This window comes from Alexandromys fortis, unplaced genomic scaffold (assembly GCF_014885135.2).
Source record: "Alexandromys fortis isolate MF-2015 unplaced genomic scaffold, M_Fortis_MF-2015_v1.1 scaffold_107, whole genome shotgun sequence".
Lineage (NCBI taxonomy): Eukaryota > Metazoa > Chordata > Mammalia > Rodentia > Cricetidae > Alexandromys > Alexandromys fortis.
Window position 1 is genome coordinate 6097326 of NW_026067987.1, and position 22194 is coordinate 6119519.

General features: G+C 39.2%; 1 protein-coding gene and 1 pseudogene across 1 annotated transcript; one reads left to right on the forward strand and one right to left on the reverse strand.

Moving 5' to 3' along the window:
* Nucleotides 1–6504: 6504 nt before the first annotated feature.
* On the reverse strand, nt 6505–7581 carry LOC126511955 (trace amine-associated receptor 7a). Its single transcript, XM_050159474.1, has one exon. It carries the CDS (start codon nt 7579–7581, stop codon nt 6505–6507), a length of 1077 nt encoding a protein of 358 aa, XP_050015431.1.
* Nucleotides 7582–10940: 3359 nt separating this feature from the next.
* LOC126511952 (trace amine-associated receptor 7a-like) lies at nt 10941–11540 on the forward strand (annotated as a pseudogene).
* Nucleotides 11541–22194: the final 10654 nt, after the last annotated feature.

The following is a 22194-nucleotide window of genomic DNA, read 5'->3' on the forward strand; positions in this document are numbered from 1 at the left end:
TTCTCTAAGGGTGCATTAACTGCTTGCGGGTACGTGGAGGAGAGTGAGAAAGTGTGAGAAACCATTTTTTTTTCTTCAAGTGCAGTTTAGTGAGTGTGTCCTTTTTCGTCTGCTAGGCAGACCTCAGGGGCCACACAAACTCGTCTAGTCACTCTGAGCACTAAAAGCTTCAATTTTAGGACTTCAGCCAGGGCTTCAGCCGACACTTACTTGAGTATGTCTTCCCTCAAAGGGCCTGGTTTTAGGCAAAGAATAAAAAAAAAAAAGTATTCTTCCTACACAAAAATAAATAAATAAAAAGAATTTTTTAAAAAAAACGGGGTCTCTGAGTATTCCTGACTGACCTAGAGCTCACAGAGATCACCAGGCTATACCTCCCAAGTGCTGGGAAGGTGTGGGCTACCACATTTGGCAAAGATTTTAATTATAATTTAGCCACAACATTATTTCTAAGCATGAAATGTCTATACTAGAAGCAATGTTTATGACTTCTTTTCATTTTATAGTGTTTGAAAAATGCATAAAACTCAGTTACGTGATTATATACATATTATCTAAAATGTGTCATCCCTCCCTGTCCCGTCCTTACTATGTTTGCCCTGAATATGCTGGAACTCACTACACAGTCTAAGCTGGCCTCAAACTCACAGAGACTTGTCTGTATCCACTGAGTGCTGCGGTTAAAGTATACACCACCACAACCAACAACATACACACACACACACATACACACACATATGCTTGCATAGTACATTATAGAGAATGAGAGATATTTCTTACTTATCCTATTGGCTGCCTGCTCACAAATCAATGAAATCAATACTCTTATTCAGGTATCTTTCGGGTTTCTCCATATATATCCTTTAAATCAATGGGCTTTAATTGGAGAACAAACTCTTCCCTGCTTGGTCTTCATCCATGGTGATGTATACGAGGACTATGCTCTTAATACAGGTCTCAAGCAAATCAAGAACATTTTAAAAGTCCCCCTCCATTAAAGTAGTGAAAAGATATGGGAAAAGAAACCAAGGAATCTTGTATGAAGTCAGCTGGGTTTCTACCTTTCAGCTAAATCACACTGGCCTCATGGCAGAAGCATTCACTATCCAGTAAGCTCTGCCATAGGCACTCCACCACGTTGCTTTTGGGGGTATGGTTATTTTCATTTGGACTTGTCACATTTACTCCTCAGACCTTGCAGAATGTATCATGCACAGTTGACATACTGTTAAATGAGGAAGCTGGGGGAAGGGACAAGCCTGGATGCTCCTCCCTTACAGGCCATTTGGAACTTATGGACCATTGTCTTCTAGAGAGTGACAGAGTAAGGCTTCTCCCTCCATCATTCCACTTTTCCTACTACGAGTGTGCTCAGTTTCAACTTAATTTGCTCAAAATGAGTAAAACATGGGTCGTCGAGGCCACTGAATAAAGAAGCCTAAAAGAGAATGAGGCTTAAATCACTTTTTTCATGCATTCTTCAGAAGCGTGATGGACAGAATGAACTTGAGCACACGAGTCCACACGGTTTCTTTTCATGTTCAGACTCTAAATGCGAGCATGGAGAGATGGAGAGCTCTGTTGGAATGTTCCCCCCACACCAGAGATCTGTTGTGAACATACATTCTCCAGAGAAATCACACAGGAACCCAATGACACAACCTCCAACACTAGGTTTGCCACGTTGACGGCAGATCCCGTCAAGAACACGATTTGACACAAAGAGAATCATTGATCCACTCTCAAAAATCTTTCTTTTCTATTCTGGGGTGTGAGTGGGGCTGTATTTAAAAAAAAGGGAGAGGGAAAGAAAGAATGAAAAAAAAACAAATGAACAGGCTTTACCTCTCCTATTATTGACCCTAAGAGGTTAGGAATAAGGGCAGAAAAATAATAGTGTTTAGTAAGTATGCGATTAAAGTTATAATGACAATTAGAATGGACTTTGGAGTGGACTTTTGAATCTAGACGTTGAGTATCAAGCTGTATGAACTTCCCATATAGTCATAAAAACTGAGGGAAAAGATTGACTGGAACAACCTTCCACTTATGAATTGATGTAATGGTAATGATATTTTGTATCCATAATGCATCAGGTTCAAACTGTCCCATTAGTAGAGATGCGTTCATACTTCCTAGTTAGAAGGAGGGAAGACTAGCTCTGAAGACTCAGAGATCATTCACTGTGGATTTCCTGAATATTGAAAAAAATGGCAGATTGCATGCCAGGACAGCTCATTCAATTTTAAGATCAAACAGTGAACTATTGTATAATATTACTAAAGTCACTCTCCAATTCCACTCTTAAATTTATCATGTGTTTGATCACCACACAATAAAAAATAAACAATTTGCTGATGCAGTCATCCTTAAAGTGTAACAGCTTTACTTCTGGGTCAGTATTCAGATTTGACGTTCATACACTAAGATACCCTTGTGGCAGGATGTAGGCCAGGCCTTGATCTGAAAGGATACACTTTTGGGATGCCTCTCTTCACACTGTTCATTCAATTTCTGTATCACAAAGAAGCTTGGAGCACACACAGGGAGAATCTGGGTCAGTGTACCAAAGTCTTGCATGGGGACTCACAATAGCAGATAATTATAAAGTAAATTACTCTGGCCTTTTTCTGTTTAAGCATTTCTATCTTTAGCATTTGCGGCAGTGGAAATGTTACAGACCATCTGAAGATCACCCGTCAATCCACTTGAGCACATGGTTCCAGTGGTATTATTTCTTAAATTTTCTCAGAATGCTCACCCCAGTGTGTGTAGATGAGAGAAAGCGTATGGAATCAAATCGATTGAAAAACCAAAGAAAAGAATCACATAGTCTAGCACACACAGCAGGAGATGGCTCCAGGACTAAGAGCTATCTTTTCCTCACCTCTCCGTGGAGCCAGAGAAAAATTCTACGCCCTAGGAAAAGTCTTCAGAGAGAAGGATGGAGTGAATACAAGACCATCAATTCCATACAAAGCTTCATCTAGATTAAAGAAATGCTCAAGCATCAAAAAGTATCTACCAACACAGAAGGATTAACATAATGAATTCTTTTTTATTAGTGGAAGCTAAAATAAGGAGATTAGAATTTACTAGGGATTGGGTTAGGTGCTGGGGGTTGTATCACAATAAAGGTTTTATTTGGTTAATACATGCTTTGTAGATGTGCAGAAATATGACAGTGAATCTCAAAGAGACAGAACAAATATATGTTAATAAAATTATTAGCATGTCTATCAGAATAAAGACAACAAATAAACAGGGACTAATCACGGATAAGTATGAAATAAAATTGTGGGACCCAATCATGATAAGCTTCATAGGAACACATCACCTAAAGGATGTTCTTAACTTCCAAACATTATCACCTGCCAGTGTAGGACCTAGCTAGCCATGATAGAGGCCTGAGACTCAGTTGTCTACCCTGAGGCAATACTTGTTTGCAGAAAGGACCACAAACTGAAATTACCAGGGACAGACCATCCAAAGGTATTCCTAACATTCCAGCCATTGTAGATAGGATCTTCTACCAGCACACATTCACCAGGACACCCCTAGATAAATGTCAGCCAATCAAGGGTCCTGAACCTTAGAAATTCCTCACCCCCACTTTTACTACTATAAAAAACAACTCTAATTGAGATTGGGCCTCTTCAATCACTCCAATACATTGGACACAGAAAGTCTGAGTTTGCAAACCTGTATAGAATAAAGGCTATTTGCTTTTACATATGGAACAAGGTCTTCTTGCTGGCTTTCAGGGGACTTTGCAGATCTGGGCATAACAAAATCACATAGACTTTTTAGAAAAGAGATCAAATGATGATGAAATTCATCTTCATTATACTGGCTATTTGAAGGAAATAAACAAATGTTTTCAGGCCAGTGAGAGAACCAGTAGACAGGAGCACTTGCTCTGAGAGCTTGAGGATCTGACCTCAAACCTCCAGAACCCATGTAAAAGGCTTTTTACATGGACAGCAGTGTTGGGAAGCAATGACAGGTGAACTCTAAGAATAGACACCTCAGCAAGATCAACCCAAATGGTGAGTTTCTAGTTCAGTGAGAGCTCTCATCTCAAGACAATACTGATAGAGACAAAAGATAACACTGGATACCCTTTCCTGCCTTCTGTGTGCGTGCACCTGTATGTCCCCATGCATACACCATGTGTGCGTGCACACACACACAGATACACACACACACACACACTCACTCACTCACTCACAGACCGACACAACACACACACACACACACACTTTAAAAAATAGATGTTTTCGTTCAGAGAGACATGGTATAATTATAATAGAAACACCATAAATATTTTATAAGCAAATAAAGAATAAATTTAATTATATTTTATATATTTTATTAGAGTAGAGAATATATAGACATGGATCCATAGAACCAGGCTGGTACAATTTTATAAGGATACCTAAGCTAATGCTTAGAAAGGAGAGGTTGTGCTGTGACAAAAGGGGAACACTGGCTGCTCTGAAAAAATACTCTTGGCCTTGTGAATGTTCAGAAACAGCAGAAGCAGGTCTGACATACCATACACCTTTCCAAGACTGAATCTCAACATCATAACCACATCCTCTATGAAAAGGATGCTTAATATCATCTTAAATTGGCTTTTGTGTCTAATATTTTATGTTTGCCATAGTGGCATGTTGATTGACAAGGAAAAAGAATGTGGAAAGAAGTCTTGGTTTGCTAATGTTTTTGCCACTCTTGAATTAACAATACACAGCCTACATTTATGAGTTCCAGCAAGTTCATGTCCATGACATTTCCCACTAAATGTCAGAAGGTTCGTCTGCAGTGTAACCTCACCAGTGTCTAACAGCCCCTCAGTGTATAAGGATCCTAGTCACTGAGCCATAGTCGCTTACTGTGAGCATGCACATTCTCATTCTTAAATACTTCTGGATTTAAGAGAAGGATACTAAAATATTCCTGAATTTAAAGGAAAAACATGTTTATTTAGCTAAAATCCATTGACTAATAATTCTATTCCATACAGAGTGGAAGGTCCTTGCTGGAGGCATGCAGATGAACAGGGAAAGGAAGCAAATATATGTGTGGCTCATTTGAATGCAGAATGTCACCTGATCGATGGGTCCTAAAGCCTGGGCTACTATGCAAGAAGGCTCTCAGAATCGCATTAGCCTTAAACTTTCCTACATAGAATGCTTGCCAAAGTGCTATCAAATACATAACCCATGGAAGGGGTATGCAATTCACAAACATGATCACATTGTTCTTCCAATAACAAACTAGTACCCACGGGGAGAGTAGTTTATGGTTTGTTATCTCAGGTAATCCGAGGGTGAGAAAATGAGCTTGAGTGTGCTAGTCTGGTTGGGGAGAGACTCAAAGGCACTGTAAGATCAAACTGTATAAAATGTCATAATCATAGTTTTGTTTGTATGGGTAAAGCTTGTGTTAATAACCAAAACAGTTTATCTGATTGACAGCTTCTTATTTATTTGTTTGTTTATTTTTGGCCTTAGAGCAAAACATCTTGTACAACAAAGGTACATTTGAATTAAGAAGTATGGAGGATATTATTAGTAGATTAGACATTTGTATTGCTGTAAATTAATTTACTCCTTCCAATGTCTATATTATCTGTGATTCTCATACTTTATATCATGACAATTATTTAGGTAAATAATTGTCCTTCAAAGGGGTTTAAGCAAACTGACCACTGTGGTGGGGCTCTTTGTCCTTGGTAAGTAGAGAACGTTTAGGAGTAACCTTGTGTCCTTTGACTCTGAGGATGTGAATGCTCATTTCCAGGTTGATGATATGTGAATGGATGTTATTCCTTATGATGTCTGTTTTCTTTATAATTGCCAGCAATTGAACTAACATTATTAATAATAATTTTTATGACTGAGACTGCACTTTGTGACTCAGAATTCTGAATGACACTATGCACCTATGTTTTCATCTTATATTTACATTCTTCTTTTGCATTTACATTTTATTTTAAATATACAGAAGAATGAAGGTGTGCTATGCCGAGGGGTTGAACTAACATGAATGTAGAAATTCCATAGTTTAGAATACATACATATATGTATATATTTGATTAAAAACATAGAGATATGATAGAAATAAAATATATCTACATATATATGCACACACACAAACATACATACATACACACACACAAAGTTTTCTCAAGAATACTACAAAGAGAGGCTTACTAATCCATGAAATAGAGGGAAACTAAGAACTAAGCAGAATAAAAACACAATGATAAAAGGCAGAATGTGCCAGAATCCCCCCATTTGGGGGATTCTGTCCTGTTAAAACCTTTACAATTGAAATTCAGTGTTATGTTATTCTGGGAACAATTGTAGCTGAATTTATGTGTTCGTGTCTCAGCTGATATATAATTCATCACTTTACAGGAGCATTTCAGGGCACTCAGTTCCCCTGTGATGTTTTTCTGTTAAACTCTTGTCAGTCCCCAAATGAATTAAGAATCTACTCAGGAAACAAGTTGGTGGCTGAGGAATTCTCTCTCAAGATTCTGCCAGTGACAATCAGTTTGATGGCTTTTCGAAACCAAGGATAAAAGAAAGCATAAATCAAAGGGTTCATGGCTGAGTTGTAGTAAGCAATCCAGACTAGGATTTCATACACATACGTGGGCGTGATAAACCCTAGGAAGGCATCAATGATGGAGTCAATGAAGTATGGCAGCCAAGACAGGAGAAAGGCTGTCACTGCGATTCCCAGGGTTTTGGCTGCTTTCCTTTCTCTCTTGGCCACTCTGTCCTTGTAGCTGTCTGCCGTATTGGCAGTTTGGTCGCTCATCCTCTCAATCTTCTGAGCCTGTTGTTTAGCAATGAGGAAGATCTTAGAGTAGACAGTTATCATTATGAGTGTGGGGATAAAAAATAATAGAAAATTAATGAAGACCCAGCTCTGATTAACTGCAATTTGACAGCCTCCCACACAGGTGAGGGCAGTCACTAGATCCTCCAGCCCAGCTTCATTTGCCCCTGTGTAAAGGAGGGAAAAACTATAGGTGATAGACAGGAGCCAGGAGAAGGCAATGCACTTGCCTGAAACAGAAGCCGTGAACCTGGTGGGGTAGGTGAGGGGGTCACTGACAGCAATATATCTGTCCACAGAGATGAAACACAAGTGGAAGATGGAAGAATAACAAAATGACCCTTCAAAACAAGAATGAAATTTACAGTAAGTGTCCCCAAAGTACCAGCAGCTCTCCACAGACCTCACTGTGCTGAAGGGCATCACGGTCAATCCCACCAAGAAGTCAGCACAGGCCAGGGATGCTATCAGAAAGTTGGCAGGGGAGTGAAGCTGCCTGAAATGAAGAATTGACATCATCACCAGGAGGTTTCCACACACAGCCAGCACAGCCCCAAAGCCAAAGACTGCATAGAGGATGAGGCGAGGGCCTGGGGAGTATGGGTTCCTGATGCAGGATCCGTTCAGGTTCTCATAGCACAGCAGGGCAGTTGTGGGAGGGACCGGAGCTTCACTTATGATTCTGACTTGATCCAAGTCAAAACTGTCATCATCTGTAGCCATTTATGCTGTTCTAAAAATCCTCAGAAAAAAATGCAGAGCTTATAGTTGTCACAGTTTCTCTGTACCTGCACATATATGCACCAGGTTTTGGCATAAATTCAGATTTTCATTCTCTAAAATTATCTCCTTCCTAATTCAGAGTCAACCTTCCCTATTACATGAATGCTCTTTACATCTGTTTTAAATATTTTCTCTGCTTAATCTATTCTCACATCTCAAAGCATGAGTCTATTCTGTGGCATACATTTCAATTCCACCTTTTATTAGCAATGCCATTGTTTTTGATTAGCCTATGGCAATGCCCTAAGCACTTTTAACCCCCAGGAAAGCCGCCTAATGATGCCAAATACAGCGTGTCCCTAGGACTGAATCCCCATGGTGTAAGGGTAGGCAGGTAGCAGCTTGTTAGTAAGTATGTTGTTTATGCCACAACCGAATTTTCCCCCTTCTAATTTGCTGGTCGCAGCTGACCTTTAGGTATGACGTAGGTGAATGTGATACCTGTTGCAACAGAACTTTGCACAGAATTTGAAGCTTTGTTCTTTTATTAGAGCTCGTTTTTCTCCTTGTGAGAAATTTTATCAAAAGCCCTCATGTTGAAAGGTATAAAAATCCCTTCATAAAGGATTTTTTTTTCTCCCTTCAGGCATTCATCTGTCTTAGAGGAATATGGTGCAGACTCTTGAAACCCCTAGTTGTTCTTCAGGTTTAGCTTTAATATTTCTGGATTCTATTTCTGGATTGGGAAAGTGAGGTCAGGGAAAGAAGCAAAAGGCTCTTACAACAAATAGAGGTTTCTTCTCCGTGTCCTGCATTTGGTTTAATGGATTCTTCGGAAATGTAATGTATTAATCGAATGTGGAAGGGGTGGATATTCGTGGCAGGGAGTGGCCCAGTACACAAAGTGCTGGCAGTACACATGTCAGGGTGTGAGCTTGGATCCTCAGAAGCCTAATAAATGCCTGGTAGACATGGCTGCCCACCTGTAATTCCAGGGCTCAGAAGGAAGACACAGTTGATTCCCATAGCAAGTGGGACAGCTAGAATGATAGCATTGGAAAGCTATGGGTTCAACTGAGATACATTCCTCCAAGAAGGAGAGAGCAACTGGAGAAGACTCTCAGTCTCTCTACAAACTTCCACATGCACATGCACACGTGTGGACATTCAAACACATCTAATTATAATGACAAATAATGTCTCACTCTCTGTTCAATTACGAACTCTCTATTTTATTATTGGAGATACTTTGCCTACAGATTAGGATTTTAGGAGCATTGTTTAGTTTTAATTTTATGAATTTTAGATGCCATAGCTTTTACTATACATCTCAGGGATGATGTGCAATTTATATAGGTCATAATCTCAAACAATTATTCATTTCCTTACTTTCCATTTCTATGAAAAGTACCCCAAAACCTGTTTATATTTTGTAATGTTAGTATTTTGTTCAAGATTCGGTTTTCTTAAGCCAAGCTAAGCATAGGTGCAGTATTTTTGACAGGTGCTTTAATATAATTTAGTAAGCTCTCAATTGCTACTTGAAAGTGGACCATTAAAACACCATTTTCTGCTTAGTTTTCGTGGGTTCCAGGAAGAACAGATCCTACAGAGATGTAAGAATCTTTGACGAGCACCCCCACTCAGCTCAGTGTGTCCCTTTCCCCAACTATCTCAGCCATCTTTGTTCTGGGTCCATTCGGCTCCCATTCTTTGCTGCCTGTGTCAGGGTTGGAGTGCAGACAAGCGATTGTTCATCACGTGCAGACCCAGTCAGAAATTTCACCCTGCGTCACACAATTTTTATTTTCTTTCATTTTACTGATTGAATTTTTCTCTTCATTTAGCTGATTAGACATTGTAACTTTGATTTTGATATCTCCTTTGTCTCATAGCTCCCTTCATTAGGCCATCCTTTCTGAGCCTTCAGATGCCCCAAAGGGAAACACATAAAACTAAAAATGAAATAAATCTTTAAAAGAAATGGTTTAAGCCAGATGTTGTGGCACATTTGGCTTAAAGGGAGGAAGGACGGAAGGGAGGAAGAAAGAAAGAAAGAAAGAAAGAAAGAAAGAAAGAAAGAAAGAAAGAAAATGGAACGACAAGTAATCAGTCAATAAATGTGTGAACTAAACCAACGCTTCTCAGGAGATTAAATATAAATGGCTAATAATTACCCAAGAAAAGTGCACATTCTGAAACATCAGGGTAATCCAAACCACAGCTCAATGAGAAACCTGTTACCCAGGGAGAATGGTTAGTACAAAAAAGAAAGAAAATAATAATAAAATAAAATAACTAATGCAGGAAAAACTGTAGAGAAAAGAGATCCTTATCAATGCTTGGTGAGAAAATAGACTATAAGAGTCATGGGAATCAGTGAGGAATCTCTTTAAAAACTAATGAATGGGGCTGGCGAGCTGCTCATTGACTGAAAACGTTTACCAAGCCAGACAGCTTGAGAATGATGCCTTGGATCTGCGCGGTGGAAGGAGAGAACTGACTCCTGAGGGTTGCCTCGGACTGCCATACACACCACAACAAATGCACAAGTCAGGCTCCCGCCAAAAGAAACAAATGAACCAATAAATATATGTGATTAAAAAAGCTGAAAATAAACTGAAGAATGGAACTAAGGTATGATCTGGCCATACAGAGACTAGGAGTATGCCTGAGAAAATGAAGTCAACAAACAAAAGAGACACCTGGGTTCCCATGTTCTTGACAGCTCTATTCTCAAAAGCCATGATATTGAATTTACCAAGGTGTCTATTAACAAGTGGGTAGATGTTAAAACACTGTGCTCATTCACACTGGTGTGTTGTTCAACTATTAAGAATGAAATTCTAGGGCTGGAGAGATGGCTCAGTGGTTAAGAGCACTGCCTGCTCTTCCAAAGGTCCTGAGTTCAATTCCCAGCAACCACATGGTGGCTCACAACCATCTATAATGGGGTCTGGTGCCCTCTTCTGGCCTGCAGGCATACATGTAGACAGAATATTGTATACATAATAAATAAATAAATATTTAAAAAAAAGAATGAAATTCTACCATTTGCAAGAAAATGGATGAAATGAAAGACAGCAGATGTGACAAAATAAGCCAGGCATGAAAAGGCAAAAATGCCGTGCTCACTCTTGCTGATGGAAGGTCAAAGCCTTCCCTGATTGTGTCAGCACCAGGTTGAGTCCTGGATCTCTGAGCACTTCCCTGTGGTCTGGAGGTTGAGCCCAGCAGCTGTCACCACACTGCTGAGTATATCGAATTACGCCATGAACACTACAGATACTGTTTAGCTTACCAGAAAAACAGAAACTTGAGAAGCTCATGAATGTTCACAGAAAGAAAAAAAAATCCTGATGGCTGAAATATGTCCTGCATCTGCTTCTGGCAAGTGCATCGACTTCTCCTGGCTCCTGCCCATCATCTATAGCTTTTCCCTCAGGGGCAAATGAAGCTGGACTGGAGGATCTAGTGACTGCCCTCACCTGTGTGGGAGGCTGTCAACTTGCAGTGAATCAGAGCTGGGTCTTCATCAATTTTCTTTTTTTTTTTTTTTTATCCCCACACTCATAATGATAGCTGTTTACTCTAAGATCTTCCTCATTGCTAAACAGCAGGCTCAGAAGATTGAGAGAATGAGCGACCAGACTGCCAAGGCATCAGACAGCTACAAAGACAGAGTGGCCAGGAGGGAGAGGAAAGCAGCCAAAACCCTGGAATCGCAGTGGCAGCCTTTCGCCTGTCATGGCTGCCATACTTCATTGACTCCATCATTAGGGTTCATCACTCCCACGTATGTGTATGAAATCCTAGTCTGGATTGCTTACTACAACTTAGCCATGTGCCCTTTGATTTATGCTTTCTTTTATCCTTGGTTTCGAAAAGCCATCAAACTGATTGTCACTGGCAGAATCTTGACAGAGAATTCCTTAGCCACCAACTTGTTTCCTGAGTAGATTCTTGGTTTATTGGGGATTGACAAGAGATTCACAGCGAACATTAATGGGAAGATTGAGGGCCTAATCTAATTCTGTAGAATGAATTATGTTTCAGCTCTGACCGAAATACTTACATTTAGCTATGATTTTATTCAATAAATGTAAACTTAGTAGTTATTTGTACTGGCATCGGATGACCCAAGATCTAACCATTTCCCCCTGTGTTTTGTGCTGATTCACATTGCTTTGTTTACTGTAACCCCTTTTCTGCCTTTCTAAAATTCTTGGCTTTTGTTAAACTTTTTAAGCCTCACTTTTGACTATATAGTCATCAAATCCCTTAGTAGTATATTTCTATGTAAAGAACATGAAGAGACCCTTATGGGCTATATCTTCCTCAGAGAAGGGGTGTGGGTCATTCTCTACTCACTGAGGCCCAGATTTATACTTTTAAAAATGTAATATTTGAGGTCAGGAAAAATAAAACAAGAAGTTCTTGTATTAACTAACACCTGCTTCATTGTTTGCAGAGAGAAAAAAAACCATGTCACGAATAGTAACTTCTAGCCGGGCGGTGGTGGCGCACACCTTTAATCCCAGCACTCGGGAGGCAGAGGCAGGCGGATCTCTGTGCATTCGAGGCCAGCCTGGTCTACAAGAGCTAGTTCCAGGACAGGAACCAAAAAGCTACGGAGAAACCCTGTCTTTAAAATTTAAAAAAAAAAAAAAGTAACTTTTATCCAGTGACCTGCTTTTAGGGAACAAACTCACAGAGAAATGGTCACAGCCCAAAAGCTTGACAAGTTGTTATTTGTTGAATTCAAGGATTTGGTTATTCTTTTTGCAATGTGATTTATAAATTAACTTATTCTTCTCTTATTTTGTTAGATTTTTATAGATTTATAGAAGTGTTCAAAAACATACACGAGTCAAATTAATAATGTGTTCAGAAGAAGAAACCACTAAGATAAAGGGCAAACTATGCAGTCACCCTGAGTCTGAAAAACACGTTTTTATAAGGATCCACTGATGTATTTCTAAAGCCCTCCAAAAGTCTGAATGTACCATAAAAATATCTTGGATAATGCCAACTAGGTGTTTTACAGATGACTAGCTTAATAATAATCTAGAGGGCACTGTACAGCAGAGGACAAACAAATTGCATACCTTATTCTAGAGTAGCATGTTTCAGACAAGAAATTATAAAATGTTAAGTCTTGGGGCTGGGAAAAGAGTTCTGCTGTTAAGTACTGGCTGCCCTTCCAGAAGAAATTCTATGACAGCTCACAGTCATTGATGACTCTAGTCCCATCCGTAACTCTGGCCTCTGCACGTATGGGAAGCACATGGTGTACAGACATGTGTGCAAGAAAAAAGTCCATACATATAATAGAAAAATAAGGTATTTGCCAAAGTTATGGATAGATATTGAAATGTTCTTACTTGCATTTTTCCCCTAATTTCTACATTGACACTTTCACCATGGATACTTATTATTAATGATTACAGTCTTTTATTATATATATTTTAAATTGATAAAGGTTTCCATTGGAGATGGTACTATATTTGATTTTTATTTGAGACAATTTCTCTATAGTTCAGAATAACCTATATTGTAACTCCAAGTAATCCCCCTGCATCTGCTTCCAGAACATTGTAGTTACAGGCTAAGCTACCACACTTCTCTTTTTTCTTTTTTAGATTTTTTAATTTATTATGTCTATAACATTCTGCCTCGATGTATGCTCACATGCCAGAGGAAGGCGTCAGATCTCAGCACAGACGGTTGTGAGCCACCATGTGGTTGCTGGGAATTGAACTCAGGACCTCTAGAAGAGTAGCCAATGCTCTAAATCTCTGAGCCATCTCTCCAGTCCTGCTACCACACTTTTCTTTGTATTTGTTTCTTATTTTAATGTACTTGAGGAAGTCTGTCTTTGTGTGATTGACAGCTAACTAAAGGCTCCTCAGGCTCCTTAATGTCCTCTGCTCATAGCTCTTCAGTTCAGATACTAAACATCATCAGTTTCTTTTGACTTTAGCTGTTTCAGTAACAGTGACTTTTCCTGCAGCCTTAGAACAGGATTCCTTCTTCACTTGAGTGACTGTGTACATAAATAAAAGATCTACAGTAGTTGATGCATACTGTAAATGTCTGTGGTGTGGGAGTCCCTTCTGTGTGCTGTGATTACCATTAATGAATAAAGAAACTGCTTTGCACCTATAGCAAGGCAGAAGTTAGGTAGGCAGGGAAAGCTAGGCTGGGAGAAAAAAAGGGCAGAGTCAAGGAGACACCATGGAGCTCCTGCCAGAGTCAGACAAGCTGAAACTTTGCTGGTAAGCCACTGTCACGTGGAGATACACAGATTAGTGGAGATGGGTTAAATTAATTTGTAAGAGTTAGCGAAATAATATGGTTTCTGTGTGATTATTTCGGGGCTGAGCAGCCGGGGATGAAACAAGCGGCCTTCTCCAACATGTTTGCATTCCAAAGTAACTCTAATATTTAATTCAGTATTTTCAAAGAAACAATTCCTTTTTAGTACCCCTTTGTGCTATCTAGTTTTTTATGTATAGAGTTATCTACAAGGATAGAACGTCATTTGAGAAAACGCCTCCATATTCTCTGGCTGCAGGGCATTTTCTTAATTAGTAATTGATACGGAATAGCCCAGCCAATTGTGAGTGGTTCTACCCATGGACTTGTGGTCCTGGGTTCTCTAAGAAAGCAGACTGAGCAAGCCATGTTGATCTAGCCAGTAAGCAGCACTCCTCCCTGGCCTCAGTATCACTTATGTCCTCCAGTTTCCTGCCTTATTTGAATTACTGTCCTGACTTCCCTCAGTAATGGGTTTTTACCCGGTAGTGTAATATAGGCTGAAATAAACCATTTCCTCCCAAAGTTACTTTGGTTATGGTATTTTATCACAGCAGACGGGATCCCTGCAGGTGTCATAGCAGGCAGGCAAATGAAGAAGTGAGAATAAAAACTCATTTCAGATTGACTGTGTCAATCTGCATCAATTTAGGGAGTTTGAAACATGGTGGTTTATTATACGCATATTTAAACACAATAGAATTTGGGAAAAGTTTTCCAAGCAGTAATCATTCTGATTCTAAGCACACAATAAAGCTTATAAGCTACATGTGACCATGAAGGCGTCTTCCACAGCTAAGAGGTCTAGAATCTATTATGGTTTCTAGATGAGATAGATTGGAACCCAGTGGCAGACATGCTGACTCCGGAACTGGAAGCAGACAACAGGGAGGGAACTTATGGTTTCTGAAGTCTGCATGTGAGTTTATTGGATGTTTATTCTGTGCTGTGAACTGTTTTAATTACAACCGCTCATTTCTTCTTCAGCGCAATCTGGTAGAACAAGTAAAACTGCTTTTGTTCTTGAGCATACTTAGGTGAGAAGAAGTCAAGTCCCACATCTAAAGTTATCACAACCAGATGTGAACATGCACCACCTAGGTTTCAGGGAGCAAGTTGTGTGCTCCTAAATGTTCCTCCCATCACAAAGAAGTAGACCAAGTTTTTTTAGAGCAAAAATTATGGAACACATAAGTTTCACATAATTATCAAGAGAAAATATGATTTGCCTCATGAAAACTATAATTAAAGTTGATATTTATACATGTGCATGTGCTTTTATGTACATATACATGTACATATTTATGTGTGTAGGGTGATTCATACGTATGTGTGTGTGAGTATGTATATGTGTATGTATGTGTGTGATATTTTATTTTTCCCATCAGTTTGACCACTTCTGATTTTCATCTTTCAAGTCTGTGTATTAGAACATTTCAGTGAGAATTTAGTAATAATGTAAGTGAAACTTTGCATTTGGTTATTGCAGTGTTTAGGTAGTGTACAGTGATTCAACCGTTCGATTATTGAAATGTGATGTCTACAGAACTGCTGCCTCTGAAGAGGGTACCGACAAGAGGGTTCGAGCTTTAGCTCCTACTTTTGTCTCCTTATTTAGTAATAGTCCTTAACTAGCACTGTGTTTGCTTAGACTTAGAGCAGAAAGAATATAAAATGGGGGAGGTAATTTGAGTAATTGGGAGAAGTCCACACTAGCCCTCTTTGTCATGTAACAAGGAAGTGTTAGTTCCACATGGCACAGAGAGGTCATGGAAGGTGAAGAGCCTCTTGCATGAATTCCACAAGAGAACTGTAGCCATGGGAAGATAGCTTAATGAAAGCCATTTGTAGTTGGGAACTATTATGCTTCCCATAGAGTATTTAAGATTAGGCCATTATGATTAGAGGCTTGAAACACAGAGATAGGCTAGTGAAGTCTAAGAGCAGATGAAATTGCTTATAAAAGTAATTCATCCCTTTTAATCTACCCTTTGCTCCTTCCTTTGGGGTGGAAACAGAAAAGGCTGTAGTAAACTGAACACGATGAAAGACATTTATCTTCTTCAAACCAAACATTATGTGCTGTTGCGTGTCTCCCACTGGAATAAAGGGTGGCAATACTCAGGGCCTGAAGTTTTAAAGTGAAGTTGAGAGAAATCCAAATTTTCAGTGCTCATGGAGAAGTAACAGTTGAGGCTTTACCAAAAGGGGAGGAGAGATGATTGGCTGCAGAAAACTTATAGTTGAAGCAAGCATAATTTCATACAGTCTTACATCCATCTCTAAGAATTCCTTAGGCAGGAAATACAAACAGAAATGTTTGTGAAATACACATAGATTATGTAGTGAACTGGTACAGTTATTCATGAGCTCAGAGAATTGCACAGATGGTGTGTGTGTTCAGTGCTTGCTGCATGTTGTATAAAGCTTAGTATTTTGATCTTTCAGGGCTTTGGTTGCCTCCATCCTCTAATCCAGGGGTTTTCATCCTGTGGGTCTTGACCCCTTTGGGGTTCGAACTACCTTTTTACGGGAGTCACACATCAAATTTCCTGCATATCAGATGTTTGCATTAAGATTCCTAAGAGTAGCAAAATTACAGTTCTGAAGTAGTAACAAAGTCATTTTAAAATGGGGAGTCTCCACACATGAGGAACTAGATTAAAGTGTCAAAACATTAGGAGGTTTGAGAAGCAGTACATTAGAATCTAATCCATAAAGATAGGACATAAAATCTTTCTATTTCTTTTCACAAAATGCCTTAATTTTGGCTATACTTTGGCCATAGACCATTAGTACTACATTCTTCTCTAATAAGGAATGGTTTGCACTTTCTGTCACTTGGATGATTATAAGTTATTGGAGGTTTATTTTTTTATTTTTATTATTTATTTTTTGGTTTTTAGAAATAGGGTTTCTCTGTAGCTTTGAAGCCTGTCCTGGAACTCACTCTGTAGACCAGGCTGGCCTCAAACTCACCGAGATCGCCTGCCTCTGCCTCCCGAGTACTGGGATTAAAGGCATGCGCCACCACCACCTGGCCAAGTTATTGGAGTTTTAATAATGTGTTTCAGGAGCCAAGGACCAATAAACTAATGTTCAAGTGCAAAAACGAGAAGGAAAACTTATGTTCACCCAAAAAAAAAAAAAAAACCCAAAAGTTGGCATGAGAATTGTGCTCTTAGTATTTGAATGTTAAACCTCACAGAAGCGAAACTTCTCTCAAATCTTGATCTGACTTTTTGCAGACTTATTTATTGAAAATGTTTTTGCAAATAACAGAGGGACTCACATTTGGACAAGAATGTTACGGGCATTGGGGATATCTCTTAGTTATGTCCTGCCTCAGCAATAGGTTTTCATTTAGTTAGTCTAAAGGCAACGATCAAATTAAACCTTTTTGAGTTTAGATTGTCTAGTGTGAATGTAGAGGAGTATAAAAACATTGAAGAGACATCTTGCTTTGCCTGCACATGACCATCCCTGTGTTTGCTGCGCTGTCAGGCCCTGGCTTTCCCCTTTCTAGTACTTACTCGTCTGTAGTCACTACCACATGGCACAGTTGAGTCATTCTTTACAGTGTACCCAAAGTCATCAAGCACACTCATGTCTATGGCTGCTCTATTCACAACAAGCTAGTTTAGGATCAACCTGCTTACCAAACAATAAAAGAACAAATTAAAAAAATATTATATCCTTACCAAGGGAGAAATTATTAGGTGACAGAAAATAAAACTGCCTCTGATTCCATCTCTTGTGAGGTACAGACAGGAGTATTAGACTTATTGTCAATTGTTGTCTTCAGTTGTAAAGAGTGTTTGAAGTCAGATTAAGCAACATAAAGCTTTGCATCAAAAACATGTACAGCTCTAGCAGAAGACCTGAGTTCAGAGTCCAGAACCCATGTAGCAGAAATAATAAAAACCCAGTGGTAGATATTGCAATTCACGCTGAAGATTAGGAAAGCAAAGCATCCAAGCCACTCTAGAGTTCTTCCCTCTACCAAGGCTCAGACAAACTAAGTGACAATCCTGTACTCAGTGTGACTACAGTTGCAATACTCTCCATCAATCTCAGACTGTAATGAAGTCCTGTCTTCTCTTGCTTTATATTCCCCTCTCTGCCCAGCCATACCACTCCCGTCTCCACCTCAATAATGCTGGGATTAAAGGCCTGTGATTCCCGAGTGCTGGGAGCACCTTTGTGTGAGTTCTCTTTCTTTTTTCAGACAGATTCAATATTGTATAGCCCAGGGTGTCTTTGAGTCCTGAGATTAAAGGTGTGTGTCGGTACTCCCTGGCCTCTAGTGTCTAAGGTATGCATTCTGATCTTCAGGAAAGCTTTATTTATTAAAACACAAATAAAATATCACTCCAAACCCTCATCAGGTCAGAAAAGTAAAGAAGTTTCTCCCAAAGTACCAGCAACTCTCAATGGCTGTGACCATGCTAAAGGACATCCCACACAAAGTCAAAATAAGTCAGAAATACAATGATGAAATCCAGGTGCTTCAAATGAATGGCGAACCTCAGGTTATTATACAGCCCATAATTATGCTGTTTTAACTTGAGGAGGGGAAATGACATGTAAAATTTATAGCATAGCCTTTATTTTAGTAGGTTCTTGGTTGTACGATCATCTTAAATTACTTGATAAAAAATATGGTTTAGTAAATATTAGTTTGTGCAGTATTTCCTAAATACCTCAACTCAAATCTGCCTGTATGCCTACTTCATCAGTGGCTAGTTACTGTCCTCAAAAAGCCTCCAGTCCACATTCTACTATGAGCAAAAAATGTAATCTCTACAACAGAAACTTCCTTTTAAGTTTTAAAATGCTTTAATTATATCTCTTCTTTTTATGTGAGTGTTTTGCTTGCCTGTGTGTCTTTCCACCATTTGCATATTTAGTATCCATGGAGATCAGAAGAAGGTACCAGATTCCTTGGAACTAGTCTTAATGAGAGCTGTGAACCACCATGTGGGTGATGGGATACACCACTCCTGCAATGCATAATAAAAGATGATACTGTGCAATCTAAAATCCAAGCAGGTAAAACTAAATAAAAACTCCTAAAATTATAAAGATTAGGCAAAATATAACCAATAATACAATGGACAGTTTACAATTAGACAGAAATCTTAAAATTTACTATCACTGTATTTATCATGTTTATAAATGTCCATATGTGTACATGTGCCTGTAGGTGACAATGGGAGGCTTATCCAGTTTCTCTTCTGTTGGGGGCCAGCCTCAACAAAAATACCTTTCTCCAGAGTGGAGGCATGGGAATTTAGAAATATGGTAAAGAATCCAGAGACACTAAACATATAGGATAGTACTGAGAGGGAATTTTTCAGTGAGCACTGAAAATTCGCCCATGTTTAATTTTCAACTTGTTAATATATCCCTGACCCCAAAAGGTAGGAGTTAAACAAAAGACTGCATTAACATCCAAATTGAAAGTCAGAGCCTTATGGCTATGGACATATTAATAGAAATGGGTTAATTTAAGATATAACAGCTGGGTATATGCCTAAGCTATTGGCTGAGCAGTGTTGTAATTAATATAGTTCCTGTGTGATTACTCGGGTCTGGACGGATGGGAAACAAAGTACAGTCTCCACTTACAGCAGCCCATGCAGAACCTGCAACTCTTAGATGAAGGAAACAGATCTGAAGGCGTCTGGCTCCCTTTGCTGTAACGCTAGTGTTTCCGGTCCTGACACGGGAGTCTTAGGGATTGTGAGATGTCTGACAGATCTAAAGTCGGTATTTAAATGACAAAAGTTAGATCAACCAAATAAAAATAGTAACTGAGAGTCCAATGGTATGCAGATGGGATAAACACCATGACCCAAATGTGAAAAACTTGGTATTTTACCCAATGCTGCTTATATTTTCTCATAATGTAAATTCCAATGGCCAACTTGTATGTTTTATTCTTTATTTGACCACCAAATATATTTAATCGCAGTATTAAAAAAAAAGAAAAAGAAAGTCAGGGGCTACATTCACCACTCATGCCCTTGACTCACGCCCTAGACCAAACACTCTGTAGGTAAATCACTCCCTGGGTAGAATCACAAGTTACTTCCATAAAGGGAACTGGAACTTAGTTGGATCCTTAGACTTTTGTTTTAGGTAGGAACCAACTACTTTCCTATTTCAGGAGCACAGGTCTGGCAACTAGGCACACCTGTTGACAATAGCCTTGAGAGAGCAGAACTCTGTTTTACACCTAGGTGGGACCTTTGAGTTAGAAGTATAATAACCTGGAATGAACTAAAAACAAGTACCAAACTCTCTGATCTTTGGCCTCTTTGAGCCTCCACACTCTTCCCGCATTCTTTGAGGCAAGGTCTCTTAATTAAACCCATAGCTTGCCAATACTACTGTTCTAGCTAGCCCACTTGCTGTGTGAATCACTGACTCTTCCTTCTGAGCACTGGAATGACAGGTGAGCAGCCCTGTCTACCAGGTATTTATTAGTGTTCTGAGGATTCAGACTCCCATCTCTACATGTGTACTGCCAGCACTTTGTTTACTGGGCAGCTCCCTGCCTTGAAAGTGTGGTCTTATTTTTAATAGAACCATAAATGTAATTCAAGGCGTATTACATTTTTGTTGTTACAATAGACAAATAAGAAAAATCTGTTTTGTATAATATTATTGTTATTATTAATATCATTATTATGAAAAAATATAATTGCACATTGACTATCATTTAACTACAGGGAAAATTCATGTCTACATGTATTGATGAAAGCAAAAATTATTTAAAAAATCTTTAGATAAATTTTAATGTAAAGTATTTAAAATATAATTTAGAGCTTAATTCTTCCCCCGCCCCCCAAGAAATCCAGTATAACAATGTCCAGACATTGAACAGAATAAGCTTTGCAGAGATTAGGTAGATTTTGTAACACTGCTTTTTTTTTGAGAAGAAACATTTTTAAAGTTAAATAGAAATATGTATTGCAACCCAACACTCTGAAGAATCTTTCCATATTTGAGTTTTACAGTATCTTTCTAATGATCCTGTTAAATCAAAGAACACAGAGAAGATAATTCTGTTTGGGATATTAGCCTCCTTGCTTAATTTCATGAGCAAATACTTGAAGTCCATACCCTAACTTGACTAAATCAAAAATATTAAAGCTGATCAGGGAGAAAAAGAGTTGTTCTCATGACTCTGCCTCTTGTTTCTTCAACATGGACCAATGCCTGAGGGAAGAAAGAACCTTTATCAGAAATTTTGATCACTTTTAATATAAGAATCATTGATAAAATTTCTCATGATGCTGGTGGGAATGCAAACTTGTCAACCACTCTGGAAAGCAGTGTGGCAGTTTCTCAGGAAATTCGGGATCAACCTATCCCTGGACCCAGCAATACCACTCTTGGGTATATACCCAAGAGAGGCCCTATCATACAACAAAAGTATATGCTCAATTATGTTCATACCAGCATTGTTTGTAACAGCCAGAACCTGGAAACAACGTAGATGCCCTTCAATGGAAGAATGGATGAAGAAATTATGGAATATATACATATTAGAGTACTACTCCGCAGTAAAAAACAATGACTTCTTGAATTTTGCATACAAATGGATGGAAATAGAAAACACTCTCCTGAGTGAGGTAAGCTAGACCCAAAAAGAGGAACATGGGATGTACTTACTCATATTTGGTTTCTAGCCATAAATAAAGGACATTGAGCCTATAATTCGGGTTCTTAGAGAAGCTAAATAAGGAGAACCCAAAGAAAAACATATAGGCATCCTCCTGAATATTAACCTTCATCAGGCAATGAAAGGAGACAGAGACAGAGACCCACATTGGAGCACTGGACTGAAATCTCAAGGTCCAAATCAGGAGCACAAGGAGAGAGAGCACGAGTAAGGAACTCAGGACCCGGAGGGGTACACCCATACACTGACACAATGGGGATGTTGTATTGGGAACTCACCAAGGCCAGCTGGCCTGGGTCTGAAAAAGCCTGGGATAAAACCGGACTCGCTGAACATAGCAGACAATGAGGACTACTGAGAACTCAAGAACAATCTCAATGGGTTTTTGATCCTACTGCATGTACTGGCTTTGTGGGAGCCTAGGCAGTTTGGATGCTCACCTTACTAGACCTGGATGGAGGTGGGTGATCCTTGGATTTCCCACAGGTCAGGGAACCCTGATTGCTCTTTGGGCTGATGAGGGAGGGGGACTTGATTGGGGGAGGGGGAGGGAAATGGGAGGTGGTGGCCGGGAGGAGGCAGAAATCTTTAATAAATAAATA